This window comes from Cupressus sempervirens, chromosome 11, assembly GCF_028749045.1.
Source record: "Cupressus sempervirens isolate cs-2001-9-10 chromosome 11, ASM2874904v1, whole genome shotgun sequence".
Classification (NCBI taxonomy): domain Eukaryota; kingdom Viridiplantae; phylum Streptophyta; class Pinopsida; order Cupressales; family Cupressaceae; genus Cupressus; species Cupressus sempervirens.
Genome location: NC_143128.1, coordinates 147,678,638 through 147,696,349, shown reverse-complemented (window position 1 = coordinate 147,696,349; position 17,712 = coordinate 147,678,638). Strand labels below are relative to the sequence as shown.

General features: G+C 31.7%; 1 protein-coding gene and 1 pseudogene across 1 annotated transcript; one reads left to right on the top strand and one right to left on the bottom strand.

The window, feature by feature from the left end:
- Positions 1-9,368: 9,368 nt before the first annotated feature.
- Positions 9,369-11,170, bottom strand: LOC149528627 (bark storage protein A-like). The gene is made up of 6 exons (XM_089809822.1): positions 10,890-11,170; positions 10,703-10,770; positions 10,434-10,592; positions 10,139-10,345; positions 9,872-10,054; positions 9,369-9,782 (listed from the first exon to the last, which is right to left on the bottom strand). Exons 1-6 carry the CDS (start codon positions 11,107-11,109, stop codon positions 9,582-9,584), a joined length of 1,038 nt encoding a protein of 345 aa, XP_089665948.1. The 5' UTR covers positions 11,110-11,170; the 3' UTR covers positions 9,369-9,581.
- A 206-nt stretch (positions 11,171-11,376) lies between these two features.
- LOC149528626 (putative 12-oxophytodienoate reductase 11 pseudogene) lies at positions 11,377-14,560 on the top strand (annotated as a pseudogene).
- The last annotated feature ends 3,152 nt before the right edge of the window (positions 14,561-17,712 follow it).

The window sequence follows — 17,712 nt, the reverse complement described above, 5'->3', positions numbered from 1 at the left end:
TCGACCCATATAAACAATTATAATAGAAATAATATAGTAAAAATAATAATAATATAGTATAATAATCATACATACATACATATATATATATATATATAATATTTATAGATTATAATAATAATAACATAATATATTATTATATATTAATAGTTATGTTATTTTATTAAATAATAATAATAATTTAATTTAATTTAATTTCATATATATATATATTAATATATATTATATATTTATAGATTAGTCATAACTCATTAATTAGTCATATTATATATTTATAGATTATATATTATATATTTACATATTTCATAACTCAAATTAGTCATATAACTCACAAATTCATTTTTCCCTCCAAATTTTTTTTTCCCTCCAATGTGTTTGTGCTGCCAGTATTGGATATTCGATATGAAATCGGATATCCAATCTCAGATCGAATATCCATTCTCAGATCGGATATCCGATAAGGCTCGGGCCTTACTTTCCAAGTTTGGTACCTGGATAGGTGAAAAGAAGTCAAAGAAAATTTTGAAGCACTTTTAGACGTCTTCAAACTTCTTTTTCTTTCACATCGCCACTTTTTCGCACACCATGATCCTGTACATACCCTGTTGTCACAAATATTTTCACCCTTATTTAGATGATGGTCAATGATATAAACAACTTTGTAAACCATGGAAAAAATATCCAAGTGTGGGACTTGAAATGCAAGGTTCAACCTCAAGAGAACATTAACTTCATTTACCATTAGGATACACTTTAGCTACTTCCTATTGATTAAAATAGAGAAGGATTTTTGTAAGGAGAAATGTGGTGATACTCCAAGATTGAGTAATTGATCCCATTCATCCTATAATTTCACTTTGAATCCAATAGGATCATAAGATTACACTATCTAAATATTTGTTAACTTTATCTCTTTATTAAGATAACATATTAATATACCCTGTGAAGAATATAATATTCACTATTTAAGACTAATCAATCTTCAAATAATGGATTAGATGCAAATAATAAGGAAAAGCATGCACAAGATATTTAAATTTAGGAATAGGCAAAAATTATAATTTCATTGAAATTATAAAAGGATTGTTTGTAGAATCAAATAGAAAAAAAATAATTGTAAAATAAATTGAGAGAAGATCCAAAAAAATTTAATAAAATTATCTTCTAAGATATTAGGCATAGCTATAATTAGGTGTTGAAATTCAAACCTGATTATGAGTTGAGTTTTGGAAGGAGAATGAATCTAATCAAATCTAATCTCTAAGAAAATTAAACTCCAAATGTGACAAGGGAGGCCAAAAATGAATGTCTCTAAAATAATATGATGGCTTAGACCATATTTCCTCATGATTTTTACTTTTTTGGCATGTGAAACTGACCTTATAAGCTATCTATTATCATAAATAGACATGGAATGATTGGAGGAATCTAATCAAGCCCATACCATAGTAATCTAAGTGAGATAGTCCAAACAAAAGGATATTGGATGCATGTGAAAGAGTTAATGACCTAATCCTCTATATAGTCTTTATCTTTGAAAGATTCCCTAGTAAGCCCTTTGGCACCCAAAAAATTACTAACTTTATTATCAAGAAAATTTTTGTGATAACCAACCTCCTTTAATGAGTAGACTGTTGTGGTAAAAATTATCAAACATCAAGAAGAACATTGAGGACTACTAAGATAATAACCTTGTGTCTATTGGGATTCACGAAATTATTTTAGTGAGACACAGGATATATCTCACTAACATTGTTCATCACGGCAGTGTAACATCATCCATAGAGTTGGAATTTCAATATCTTAGTGATCATCAAGGTTACCGAAAACTATTCATATTGTTGTGCAATGATTTATGTATATTTTAGGGAGACCTTTCTTAAGATTTATTCTAAATAAAGACCATTCCAAGAAAACCCAAGGATGTCTACATAATGGTGAGACTTTTGTCAATGTCAACCATCAAGATAATATCACCCTCGAGATAAATTTTTCCCCAATTCTCCCAATATTCATTTGTCCCCCCCCCCAACCCCCTGCTTCTAAGATCAATTTGGGTTATGCCTAGACTAGAGGATGGTGGTATTGACTTAAAGGCTCCGACCTTACACTCCAATGAGATAGCTATTTGTTATAATAAGCTAAAGGTGGTCATTAGGTGGCCCTTGTTTCAACTCAATATTTCTCACAAGAAAATTCATAAGTTAGAAGCCTTTAGGAAGGTGGAATGAAAAGAGGAACACTAGACCCATGGTAGATGGGATGATGATTTGTGGGAAGTGGGTAAAGACCTGAGGGACAAATTATATAATTTGGAGTTGCTAGAGAAGTGAGTTTCTAAGATTCATTCTATGGCTCCTACTGAGGAGGAAAAATATGAGATTATTAAATCTCTTGGGTGTATGAAGATTTCTCAAGAGAATATGGGGGAACAACTGAAGGAGCTAGTGTTCTAACATATTTTTGCACAAAAGAGGATGGATTCTCCCATTAGTGAGATTAAGGTAGAACTCAAGGAAAGAAAGCTCAAAAGAAAGAAAAGGGAGGAAGCTTCGAGTAAGGAGGCGATGCCGGCAAAGGGTGAATAACTAGGGCCAAAGGCTCACCCAACTATCCAAACCACCCTACAAGAGTTAACACAATGGAAGCAAACACAAATAACAACAACCAAAGGAGGAAGAAGAGTGAAATACTTTTATTGATTCATCAAAACATCTTCATACATGCCCAGCTATAAGCCCTTCTAGGTTATGGCCAATTAAAATTCACTTACAAAGATCCAACAAGAAATTCACACCTACAGTTCTACTATGAAATCTTCTTCCCAAAAACTTGCCTAACTCTAAGCCCAAACACTCTATATATACTTGCCAAAATGGCTTATAGATTGTTCTAGAACATTACATAAGAGGAAGGCCAACCCAAAAATGGTCTGGATGCATCCCAAGAAAATATCTTAACATAAATGTTGCGAACAAAAATAAATCCTGGAAGTCAGCTCTCAGAAATCATGTCCAAATGCTAACACTCAGCATACACTAGGTAACTTGGCGAATGAAGAGTCACTTGGCATACATTGGGTAACTCGGCGAATGAAGAGTCACTTGGCATACACTGGGTAACTCGAAAAATGGTCACTTGGTGTACACTGGGTAACTCAGTTAATGAAGGGTCACTTGCCATACACTAGGTAACTTGGTGAATGAAGAGTCACTTGGCATACACTGGGTAACTCGGTTAATGAAGAGTCACTTGGCATACACTAGGTAACTCAGTTAATGAAGGGTCACTTGGTGTACATTGGGTAACTTGGCAAATGAAGAGTCACTTGGCATACATTGGGTAACTCAGTTAATGAAGAGTCACTTGGCATACATTGGGTAACTCGGTTAATGAAGGGTCACTTGGTGTACATTGGGCAACTTGGTGAATGAAGGGTCACTTGGTGTACATTGGGTAACTTGGCGAATGAAGAGTCACTTGGCATACACTAGGTAACTCGGTTAATGAAGAGTCACTTGGCATACACTGGGTAACTTGGTTAATGAAGGGTGACTTGGCATACATTGGGTAACTTGGCAAAGGAAGAGTCACTTGGCATACATTGGGTAACTTAGTTAATGAAGAATCACTTGGCGTACACTGGAGCTACAATAACTTAGCATCAACATGCATAATGAACAAAATGAGTAGGATAACAAGGCAACCCAGGATGCTCCTGCATCAAGAGGAGTTACTACAAAAAAGTGTTTAATAGGCTTCCAGGTTGGGAGATGCCACTCCTTCCTATCCTACTAAATGTATTCCTTTTTATTTAAGCTTAAGGAATTATAGAGGTAGTTGTAGATGTCAGGGGTATGGTGGTTGGTTGGGGTTGGTTTCTATTCTTGGGTTCTTTGTGTGTAGTGTTGATTTTTCTTTTTTTTGGATTTTTCTTTTTTGTTTGTGGTTTCTAGCTCGCTAGTTTGTGGTTGTTGGTTGTCAATTGTTGGTTTGCAATTGGGTTCTTTGGTCAGTTATTCCCTATTTAATTTGCTTTTGTTTTAAGTTAACATCACAACTTGTTCAACCCTATTTATGTCCTTTTTAGACTTAATATTTTTGTTTTAATGGTTTGGGCCCTATCCCACTTTTCTTGATAAGAACATCATCTAATACCAATTTTCTAAATATGTTAATAAATAATGGGCCAAAGTCTAAAATAGGAAATTGTCTATTTTTATTTAAAGAGTCACATAAATTATTGTTGTCATAAAATTTTGCACCCTTATTTAGATGATGGCTAATAATATGAACAACTTTGTAAAACATGGAAAAAACCTCGAAGTGTGGAACTAGAACCTCCAAGTGCAGAACTGGAAATGTGAGGTTCAATCTCAAGAGAATGTTAACTTCCTTTACAATTAGAGTGCACTTAAACTACTACCTTTTGAGTAAAAGAAAGAAGGATATGCATAAGGAGAAATGTGTCGATACACCAAGATTGAGTAATTGATCTCATCCATCCTATAGTTTCACTTTGAATCCAATTGGATCATAAGACTGCACTATCTAAATATTTGTAACTTTATCTCTTTATGAAGATAGGGGATTAATACAACCTTGTGAAGAATATAATATTCACTAGTCATGACTAATCAATCTTCAAATAATGGATTACATACAAATGATAGGGCAAAGCACACACAAGATATTTGAATTTAGGAATCGGTAAAAACAATAATTTTGTTGAAATTATAATAGAAAAAAAAAAAATTGTAAAAGAAATTGAGAGAAGATCTAGAAAAAATTATAGAATTATCTTCTAAGATATTAGGCATAGCTCTAGTTAGGTGTTGAAATTCCTACATGATTCTGAGTTGATGATTTTCCAGAGGAGAACAAATCTGATCGAATATAGTCTATATGCATATTAAATTCCAAATATTACAAGGAAGGCCAAAAATGAATACCTCTAAAATAAAATGATGGCCTACACCCTATTTTCCTCATGATTTGTACTTTGTCAGCATGTGGAACCAACCTCAATAGCTATCTATGATCATAAATAGACATGAAATTATTGGAGGGATTTGATCAAGCCCATACCATAGTAATCTGAGTGAGTTAATCCAAATGAAAGGATATTGGATGCATGTGTAAGATTTAATGATCCAATCCTCTATATAGTCTTCATCTTTGAAAGATTCTCTGATAAGCCCTTTGACAGCTAGAAAATTACTACCTTTATTATCAGGAAAATTCCTGTGATAACCAATCTCCTCTAATGAGTAGATTGTTGTGGTGAAAATTATCAAACATTAGGAAGAACATTAACTGTTGCTATGATAATGACCTTGCATCTATCATCATTCACAAAATGATTTTAATGAGACACAGGATATATCTCACTAACATTATTCAACAATTTGACATAATGTAATATCATCAAGGTTACTCTAATGAATTTTCATTAAGGGAATTATAATTTACTCTTTCATTAATGTAAAACACCAATGCGGTGACTTGCATTGTAAGGCCATCCTTTTAATTCTCTGACGATCATCCAAACTATGTCAATGAGCCCTCACTTCAAAACGAACCAAAGGGTCTCTTACAAACAAATATTCATGTTGTTGTGCAATGATTTGTGCATATTTTAGGGAGACCTTTCTTAAGATTTAATCTAAATAGAGACCATTTCAAGAAGACGCAAAGATGTTTACATATTGGTGAGACTTTTGTCAATACCACCCGTAAGATAACATCACCCCTCAAGATAAATTCTTCCTTCCAATGACCATTATTTATTTCTAATGGATTCTCATTAGTGAGACAAAGGACATATCTTTACAAAATCTACTTCTCCTTCCCAACAAACATTTGGTTTTAATTTTGGTGATACCACAAATATGTCTCCCTGGAATATAGTCTAAACTCTTGAAGAAGCTTTGTGTGCTTATTTTGGTGAGACATGATGAATGTCTCATTGAAATTTCTATTATGAATTTTTCATCATTAGTTTCTAGAACAATAGGTTTTTTTCAACTGAATTCTTATGATTGAGACTAACCTCAAGGGTTAATGATGACTTTTAAAAGAATAATTAACATATACTAGTGTTTCATTTCAATTTTTCTCATAATTAATATTTTGAAATTGTTTATTTGGTTTATTGTGTATGAGATACTAGTGCCAAGAAACTTAAAATCATGGAGTATTATTGAAATTCATATCATCAAAATTCAATTCCATTGTTTTCTCATTACAAAAATGAATCTCTTTATTTACCATTTGTAATTTTCTTCAACTTCAACAAATTCTTCTTTTTATAAGATTCTCAACTATATTTCTTGAATTTTATTTAAAGATATTTGTGCTATATTATTTGATTTAGATTACACCCTTCAAGATAAATATTCTAATGATTTTTTCTTCTCTTAATTCAAAAAGAATACCATCCTTACAAGTTTTAACTTGCATATTATAATCCCATAAAGTCTTTCTTAAAATTTGAAGTCCTTCAAAAACTCTTAAAAATTAAAGGGAAATAAATCTAAGTCCAATAGAGAAAAAGGGGAAAAGGATAAAGAAAAAATTGAGAATTCTGTTGATAATACCCAAATGTCTATCGACAACACCCAAGTGTCTACTAGTAATGCCATTACAACTGAGACTACTCATGTGTCAGCCAGTGTTACCCTGCAACATATTACTTTCTGTGAGGATAGTAGCAAAAATGGATACCTCCCCTATCACCATTTCCTCTCTAGTTAAGGAAAAATCCAAGGTTTTTACTAACCCACAGGTTTTTCAAGATGGCAACCAAGTGGCAAAAACTAATGAGAGAGATAAGAAGGTCAAAATAGAAAATAAGGAGAAGGAGGAGGAACGAAAGGATGTGACTACTCAGCTAGATCAAAGGGTCAAATTTTTAGAGGAGCTACTCCTCTAAATTTGCACTAAAGGCCACTCATGTTGCTGCTACTACCCTCCAACTACTGGCACAGGAGAAGGATGAATTAAGAATGGATATGGGGGATAAAAAAATTCCTCTATAAGTTTCTTGTTGATGATTGGGCTTAGGTTCTACTAGCTAGGAAAGGAAAGGAAAAGGATGAGAAATAAGATAATTGCTCTAGGGGATCTTTTGATCCTAATTGTTTTTAATTTTAATGTTGCTACTTGGTTAGCTAGTCTACAGCTATTAATTAGACTTGCGTTGGCCTGTTTGTGCCAATAGCTTTTATTCAAAATTTAGTAGTATGATTAGTACTATAGTTATCAACCACAGTTTAGATGTTACAGTATATGGTAGTTTGTTGTTTATGGGTTAGGTTGGTTTTCTTATATCAATTTCTAGTTAATACTTTGAACTTGCGTAGTATGGTTAGAGCTATAGTTGTTAAGTTATTGTATGGTGTTTTTGGCTATCAGTTTTGTTCTTTGATGATGTAATGTCTTCTGCTAGTTTTTGTTGGTAGCGTGTTAGTTACCAGGTTCTTGTTTGTAAGGGCTGACCCCTTTGTTTTGGTCACTTTTTCTTTCAAAAACAAGTACACAACAAAGGTCCTAAAATATACTCTTCTAAAAGAGTAGCATCTTCGTCTAATTAAAAGCTCAATAAATTAGGGTATAGCAAGTTTTGTTTTCTAAGCTCTATTTTCACTCTTAAAGATTTTTCACGATCTATTGAAATGTAAATTCTTAAACTTTATTATAAAATAATCTTTATATTATTATTTAAACTAGCCTATTCTACTAATTTAGTGTTAAAATTAACAAACATTGGTGAAATTCATAAATTTTTGATAATTCTAAGCCAAAAATCATATTATGAACCAATTAATATATTCGATTTTCTATAGTGAATGATTCAATGAGCCTATGAAGATATGACCACATGATGCAAAGATATACCATAGTTTTAGTATATTTTCCTTGATTGTGTAGGATAAAATATGTTCAAAAGGCATTTTACTCTTTGGCTTCCAAAGGCGGCAACGTCTATACAGCCACAAAAATGCACTTCCATATGAAGGATAGGACTTAGTTAATTTTTTTGAAAGTTAGAAAAAGCAATGTAAAGGAAGTGCATTTTCGTGGCTGTTTAGCCACGGGCTCCAAAGGCGATGTGGAGACTGTCAAACGTACATAGTGAACGTGTGACTCACTCTTATCCTTTTAATTATGCATTTGAGTCCGTTCGAAAGGAAACATGTCATATTCAATCTGCACAGTCGAACTTCAATCAATGTGTTATGTACGACTCCGGATAAGATGCCAGCCTATTTACAAACATATTAATGCAATTTTAAATTAATGGATGGCATCTATTTCCAACCATTTGAGGATTATTCCCTTTTGTAAAATTCAGGGTAGTTCTACTTATGGATGATTTTACTCTAATTAGAAGTTTTCTATTGTTCTTTTATTAGTTTTTTATTAGAAATTTTCTACTTTTATGTAATTTTAATTCATGTAATAATTGTATTTCTTTTTCAAGATTGAGAGAAAATATAGTTCCAGGCATTTGAACATGGTCATCTATAATGTTTGTGATAGATGGGTACCCCTCAAGTTTATTTTTGCTTTATAATAGTTGAATAGACCAAAAAACTCAAATATTTGGTGAAACGAGATTGAAAAATATTAAAATAGTGCAAGCAGAGCTAAGAAATTATTTAGAATTATTTCTATACATTATTCCAAAAAAATTGACTTATTATCGATGAACATATACTATTATGGGTCATATCAATAAATTCTTCCTCACTCCAATTGCTGTGCACCAGAAAATAAAATGGAAAAAATAGGTTTAAAATTTTAATTACCACAAAGCATAGATAAGGAACTATTTGAGGATCTTTACATATTCTCTCGTGGTTGACCCTAACATTGAGCCCAAGAAAACGAAAGGAGAACAAAAATTTCCTACATCGATGTGTATTTTAGCTATATATAAAACAAACTATTAGCTATCAAATACCTTTGGGTGGTGTGTGATGGTGCTAGTTGTTAGTTCGGTTCTGTGGGGTTGTTTCGTTTGCTAGGTTCGGTGCAGCAAATGGATACTGTTTTTTTAATTTTTTGCTGATAGCCACTTGGTCCAGTTGTTAGGCCTTTTTAGGTGGCTAGTTTTTACTTTGATTGTAATCTAGTTAGTTGTTTTAAGTTTTAAATTCTAGCTTGATTGTATTTTTTTTGGTTCTAGTTTGAATTCTGTCTTGTAGATGTGACTACTTGTAACCTGAACTTGATGTTAGTTTGATGTAAAATAAAATAATATTACATTAAATAACAGTAAATATCATAACATTCAAATGAAATTGCTTTAAAAATGAATGAAATTTTACACTCATAAATCTCATATAATGACACTCACCATATACTTTTTACACCATTTCTTATAACACATCAGAATACGGTACGACAATTTATTTAGATGGAGCTGCCACCATGACTAGGCAAATACATAGTAATGGCCGGACTGATTCTCAAGCTCAACGAGCAGCAGCTTTCGTAGACACAATATACATACATACGTATATACATCTATATATATAGATACTATAGCTACGCCTTGCATCTTTCACACCCATTTACCAAATTTCACCGCCAGTTACTGAACGCAGTTTGGATTTCTCCGATGCCAGTTCCTTGAAAAATGCATTAATGGCCGCACGAGCATGGAAATACCACAGCCTCTGAATCACAGATGCATCGTTTCCAGCAGAAGACCCTCCTCCATAATTCGTCACCGATCTCATCGCAATGAACGCTTTCTTCTCGCTCGCACAAACCTGCATATCATATTATTCCCAACTTATTTACTTTTAGCCACTAGTGCAAATAATATGTAATTTGAAGCTCTGTTAGTCAATCAATATACCATTGCTATTGCCGCGCTCTCGGTGTCGATTGAGGCGATGTTCAACTTGTTATGGAGGAAGTCTCTGAATGCCTCGTTGTTCACATAAAAGTTTGCACTGCCGCCCCTCTCGACTCTCCTTATCTCCGGCTGCTCTTGCAGACATATCCCCGATCTCCCCACGCACTTGTCCAACCACGTACCCTGCATTAAAGGCGACGTCACCCCATTCAATTTAGCAACTCAATAACCTTCAAGACAACCCACTTTAATATGACGTGACAATACCTCAATCCTCTTTGCGGTAGCATACAATTTGTCATCCACATTAAACCAGAATTTGGAGTTCCCGTCTTCGGGCTTCGAGTAGAGAGTCTCTCGCTGTAAATATACGCTCTGCAGTCTGTTGTTGACACTCTCTTCTCCAACGTTGTAGTCCGCAAACGTCAGGTTTGCAATATTGCGGGTGTAACTTCCCTCGTCCCCTCCAAATCTCTGAAATCACTCCATTAAATGATCAGAACAGCTTTAAGTACCAATCATAGTGTATTAACGATAGCAAAGAGCGAGAGTAGTATAGTACCTCCCAATACCAGACTCCAACGTGTGCGAATTGCTGGGGAATAGCCACGTCACCAATTCTGAGGCTTCCGGGGTTTGCGCTGGCGGCTCTTCCATAGTGAATTACTCCCTTCACTCGAAAGTGAGTCAGCAGCAACTGTGTCGTCTGCGCCGCATTCACCTGTGCACCCCACAATCACTAATCCTTCAGTCATACTAAACTAATATTTATAACTATCTGAGCATAGATAAAAGCACATATTATTGTAGTAATAATAATGAGTTTTGTACCGATCCGCTTCCGCTCATAGAGAGAATAGTCCTGCACTCCTGAACCTCTCCCACGTAGAACCTTCTAGCTGTATCATCAGAATAATAACAAGCACCCATTAACAATATAGCTCTAGTAACTGATTCTACATTAAGAGTGAGACTAAATATAGAAAAGGATGGAGTTAGTGAGAACAAGAAGAAGAACCAGAGATATCGAGAGAAGGCGTGTCCCGGTCAGGGCGGAACCATCCCTGATCCAGAACTGTCTTGAGTTCTGCTTGGCCGGCAACAACCAGAGCGTAATATGGTCCCTTGGAATTGATACGCTTTATCTTTTCACCCACCTCATCTGGAATTTCGGCATGAGAAAGTAGCGGAATTGCAATCAACAACAACAGAAGAAATGCAGAGCTGCGGAAAGCCATCGCAAACTACAAAATGAAACAAGAGAAAGTGCTTCTTTTGTGTTTTTGATCAGCCTCCTCTCCGCTCCAATTTATAGTGCGGGACTCCGATTAGTCTCCCCTCTTAAAACCGTCTTAGAGCCTCGATTAATGATTAATTACTCTTAATTAGGTGACGTTAACCTTTCTCCACGTGAAATGAAGGAAATAATTGTCGTGCGGTCGGAAATGTTATCCAAACATCGTCACGTACAGTTTGAGCACTAATATAAATTCCAATTTTTTAAAATGACAAAGAAGTTACATTTATATCACAGAGTTGTTGTCTGTACTTAAGTTTATTAGTCGCTGCCTTATGAACTAATGTTTTGGACCCCACATCAATTTGATGGCAGAAATATAATGTTAAAATCTAAGGTTTTTACACATGTATTTTTAAATTGAATTGTTAGCATCAAATTTCTATTTTTTATTGGTATAAATGTCTTTTTCTTTTTTTCTTGAATGCAAAAAAGTTAAACTAATCAACAAGAGATAAGCATGTATTTAATGCTTGTCAATGTCATATTGTCATGATTCTTTTGCTGAGAATGACAAATATCAATCTACACCAAAAAACTGACATTGCCCTTCTATTTAGAGTAGTTTCTTGCTTTCTAATATTAATTATATTTTTTCCTCCCAATTCTACCCCGTGCATTTTTTCCCGAAAATCGAAACTTTTTCTACAACATTTACACTTTATTCACACCATAATGTTGTGATTTTTGAAGTTAATTTTTTATTTACTATAATAAAATTAATTATTAAATAAAAGTAATTCCAAAAATTAATTTGATTATATAAGTAAATATTTGTAAAAACTTTAAAACTTGTTTTTACTAATTTGTGTTGATGAAAGATTTTACTTTTCCAAATTTTATAAATATTTTTTAAATTTATATAAAATAATTATTAATTATTATTTAAAAATGTTTGGTTGTTTGATTAAAAATTAAAAATAACTAAAATTTAGAAGAATAATTTTTTAGAAAATTATAGATTAATATTTTATTCTATTTAATTTTTTTAAGGTACATCTTAATAAAAGCTCACAAATTACTATTGTACTTATACTTAGTTGTTGCCTTCAAATATATATATATATATAAACCATATATAAAAAAATATTATATTTAGATAGTAAAAATCTGTTATACCAAAAGTGTCTTAGTATATGAATTGACTTGACAGTACAAAGATAAAATGGTAAAATCTAGTATAGTAGTTGACATAGACAAGAAGATTTTTTGATATTAGTTTATAATATTTTATTAGTCTTGTCTAAGTTATTTTATTTTCTCCTAATTGATTTTAGATTTCTATTTTTTTAAATATTCTATTTATTTATATCTAATTAAAAAATTAATAAATATTGTAGTAGACATTTTAAAGAAAACGTGAAGGCTTATTTTTAATGAAAAGAAGCAAAGCACTCCATCAACATACTCAAACTAACCGTCGAAACCCTAAAACAATACAAAATCTCACTTGTACAGTACTCAAGATATTCAGGCTTCCAAATTATTTCTCGCTTTTCGGAATGTTTAAGCACTTTCCTCTCAGCAAAATTAACTTCAAATCTTTCAAGTTCTATATTCTTCAAACCTAAACAAGTTTATAGTTATTTTCTAAATTTTTAATTTCATATCATTAATATATATCAAGGAAGTGGCTTAACTTAATATATATATTTTATTTTAAGAAATTGATGCCTCTTCTATTATTATATATATATATATATCTTAGTAGTTTGTACCAATTTTTTTAAAAATTAACTTAGTGTCAATTTGGTTTAGTATTTACTTAAGTTTAAGCTAATTTGTGTTAGCATTATAATTTGACTTTACTTTAGATTTTTTCATTCCATAGCCTTATTGTGATTTTAATGTATTTAGGGTTATTTAACATATGTTTAATTAGATTTCACAACTTTAACTTGATATTTATTATAATTTAATTACGCCAAGAGGCGTTCTATACAATGGCAGCACAAATGCCCAGCACGAGAATATGCCAAGATTCCTGTCAATAAAAAAGAATTGGGAGCAGTTACAAACTTCCAAATTAAATATTAAAAAAGAATTCCCGAAATAATAGCTGGCCGAAATAATAGGAAGCCAAATGGAGGCCGAAATAATAGGCCCGAAAAAGTAGGGCCCGAAAAAATAGGGCCCGAAAAAATAGGGGCGAAATAATTTCAATATGATTTTTTTTTTTGTTAAATATAATTTTGCATGCACATTCATGCTTTTTTTTTGCGGGGAGTGGGGGAATTTGAAACAAATTCGTGGAATGTGAAGAGACGTCTGTTGGGGGATATGAGGAGCCTCTCAGAAGTTATAAAACCAAGGCTCCTCATTTCATTTTCATTTTATGTTTTTGCAGGAAGGAAGAGGTGGAGGTTATTGGAGGATTAGATTGGAGTTTTTGAATAGGAGTAAATTGAAGTTTTGGAGTAACATTTTTGCAGGTGAGATTTCTATTTTTTATTTACATTTTCATTTAGATTTAGATGTAGATGTAAATTGAAATTCAAAATTAGTTATAATATTCTACTTTGATTTAGATTTCAATTTTAATTAATTTCAATTTGGTTGGCTCTCGTCCACAACAAACAGTGTATTGTGTATTTAATGGGTGCATTGGAATGCAGATTATCGGCCTAATGGCCAATCTCCAGTTTCCTCCACAAGAAAACCAATCTCTGAAAAGATCCCTCTTCCGAACCGAAAGGATGTGGCAGATTTCTTTCCTCGCCGGCCTCTGAAAATAGAGAAAATTCCCAATATAGTTGCTAATTTTCGAAATGCTACTAGGAATGCAATAGATACAGGTATGTTTTTTTATTCTGATCTATCTTGGTTTGAAGAAGAGAATGTTCCTTTTGTTGACATAATTAGTCCTTTTACGAACAGGGTTTGATGGTGTTGAGATCCATGGGGCGCATGGGTACCTTGTGGACCAGTTCATGAAGGATAGCGTGAATGATCGAACAGATGGCTATGGCGAAACATTGAAGAATCGTTGCAAATTTGCACTTGAAGTTGTGGAAGCAGTGGTGGAGGAAATCAGAGCAGAGCATGTGGGAATTCGGCTTTCTCCATTTTCGGATCATGCAGAAGCGTATGACTCAAATCCAGAGGCACTGGGACTTCACATGGCAGAGGCTCTGAATAAATATAAGATATTGTACGCTCATTTCTTTGAGCCCAAGATTGATAATTCGCAGACGACAATAGCGAGTGAAAAGAGCCTGATTCCCATAAGAACAGCATTCAAGGGAACATTTTTGGCTACAGGAGGTTATGATCGGGATGATGGTAACGAAGCTATTTCTAGTGGCAAGGCAGATTTGATTGCTTATGGCAGACTATTCTTGCTAACTGATATTTCTATTGTATATTCTCATGCCCAGCATGGGAAGTTTTAATCTATATAGTTTATTTTGTGCGTTTAGTGCACAAAATAAAGAATGCATATGCAATCAATTTTTTTATCAATCTTTATGATAGCTTTTTTTTTAAAATAGAAAATAAAAAATAGAAAATAGAAATTATTCTTTTATGTATGTAGAAAAAAATTAGAAAGATTTTATGTATGTAAAAAATTAAAAGAATTCTATATACATCTAGATTTTTTGAAAAGAATTCTATTTACATCTAGATATTTTGATTGAAATAACCATAATGTAAAAACAAAATATAAAATAGAAATGTTAATATATGTATGTAGAAAAAATTAGAAAGATTGCATGCATCTAAAAAAATTCTATTTACATCTAGATTTTTTTAGAATGGAAAAAAATGGATAATAAAATATCAGTTCCATGTTTGTAGAAATAAATTAGAAAAACATGTATCTAGAAATTAAAAAGATTCTATATGTGTCTAATTTTTAGATTTTACTTTATTCTAAACTAATTATTGATGGAAATATATTTTAAAAATATTTATGTAGTTTAAAGTTTAAATTTTAATTAATTTGTATGCAAATAGGAAAAAGAATAAATATTTTATATATATGTAGATTAATTTCTATTTTTAAAATTTACAAGTAAATGAGTACTTTATTCATTTAAAGTAAACAAGTTTTTAAGTAATATATTTTTATTTTAGAAATATATTAATCATAATGTTCATTTATTATTACTTATTTAATATACTTAATCTCAAATCTAAGACAATAGAAATGATATTTTATTAACTTTGAAATAGGGAAGTGTTAAGCAAGTTCGTTTACAAAAATATCAAAAATATATTTGGTCTTTGATCAAATTGGAGTTAATATTAGAAATATAAATATGATCATTAACAATTAAGCTAAATTCAGTTCAAAACAATAATATCATTTAAATTTAAATAAATCTTTTTGAAAAGAATTCTATTTACATCTACATATTTTGATTGAAATAACCATAATGTAAAAACAAAATATAAAATAGAAATGTTAATATATGTATGTAGAAAAAATTAGAAAGATTGCATGCATCTAAAAAAATTCTATTTACATCTAGATTTTTTTTAAATGGAAAAAAATAGATAATAGAAATATCAGTTGCATGTTTGTAGAAATAAATTAGAAAAACATGTATATAGAAATTAAAAAGATTCTATATGTGTCTAATTTTTAGATTTGACTTTATTCTAAACTATTTATTGATGGATATATATTTTAAAAATATTTATGTAGATTAAAGTTTAGATTTTAATTAATTTGTATGCAAATAGGAAAAAGAATAAATATTTTATATATATGTAGATTAATTTCTATTTTTAAAATTTACAAGTAAATGAGTACTTTATTTATTTAAAGTAAACAGGTTTTTAAGTAATATATTTTTATTTTAGAAATATATTAATCATAATGTTCATTTATTATTACTTATTTAATATACTTACTCTCAAATCTAAGACAATAGAAATGATATTTTATTAACTTTGAAATAGGGAAGTGTTAAGCAAGTTTGTTTACAAAAATACCAAAAATATATTTGGTCTTTGATCAAATTGGAGTTAATATTAGAAATATAAATATGATCATTAACAATTAAGCTAAATTCAATTCAAAACAATAATATTATTTAAATTTAAATAAAATAAGCCATGTTTACTTTGAAACATCAAACAACTAATTAACTAATACAATAATTAAAATAAATGAATCTATTATGACATAGAAAAATATTTTCGAAGTATAATTTCTTTGTTTTTGAATCAATATGAGTTTTTTTTTCTACTTGAAAAGATAAACCATCCTAATTTTCATCCTTAGTTAACCCTAACAACAACCCCTACCTTAGCCCTAGCCCCAACAATGATGTACAATATAACTATAATCCAACATTAAACTATAATTATAGCACTAAAACATATCCCTATTGATATTCTAAACTCTAATCATAACGAAAATCTTAGTCCAAACCATAATCTAAACCAAAAACCTACACACTAATATTGGTTATAGTCCTAACCCTAAAATCTAACCCTTAACCACAATGTAAAAACAAACTCCAAAATATTGATCAAAATCCTAAACCTACCTATATGGATAACCATGATATTAAACTCTAAATCCAGTCCCAAGGTCCTAACCATGGTGTAAACCTATAACCGAACTCTTAAAAAATTTACTAATCCCTGATCCTAATCACATTCCCAACTTTAAACTTGAACCATAAACCATAGTTGTAACCATAATCATAAACTTAAACAAAACCCTAACCCTAAAGGTACAATCATAAAATTAATAATAGCTTAGACCCTAATCCTAGCACAAACCACAATCATGACCAAATATAAATCTTCACCTTACCCCTAATCATAATTTCAATGTTAACCCTAACATTAGTTTCAATCCTACCATGATATGAACCCTAATATAGACTTCACCTTGATCCTCACCCTAATCTTAGGTCTAATTAAACCCTGACTAAAACCTAATCTAAATGATATATCTAACTATAATCCTAACTTTAATTATCATACAATCCAATGCTAACCCTCATGTATATTTAATCCCTAATCTTAACTCTAAATATTCTATAAACTCTAGAATTGACCTTGATTCTAACCATAACCCTAAAATCTAAATTGTAACCATAGCACAAAAGGTGGGGACCCCCACTACATGGCACAATTCTGGGTCTTGGAGCCTCGCGAAAGCACTACAGAGTGAGGAAATGTCAGAAAGGTGACATGTAGTAGCATGACACAATTTTGGGCTTTAGAGCATTGCAGAAACAATGCAGCGTAAGGAGGCGCTAGAATGGAGACTCATGGAAAGAAGAGGAAAGACATTCATGTTGCTAGCAAAAAACTATGAAAAGAGATAACATGATGTCTTAACCTTCCACAAAAAATGCAAGGTTGATCCCAAGGGGGAATTTGGTTTCCCCAAAAATGAATGATGGTCATCGATGAAGGTCTTCCTCTCGAAATAGACGGCATAGATGCATCGTGAATCCTCACCAATGAAGGATTAAATCACAACCGTCAATGTAGATTCTCCCCTCAAAAAGGATGACTGAGATGCAACAAGGAAACTCCTCCCAATGAAGGATTAAGTCACATTCGTCGATCAAGA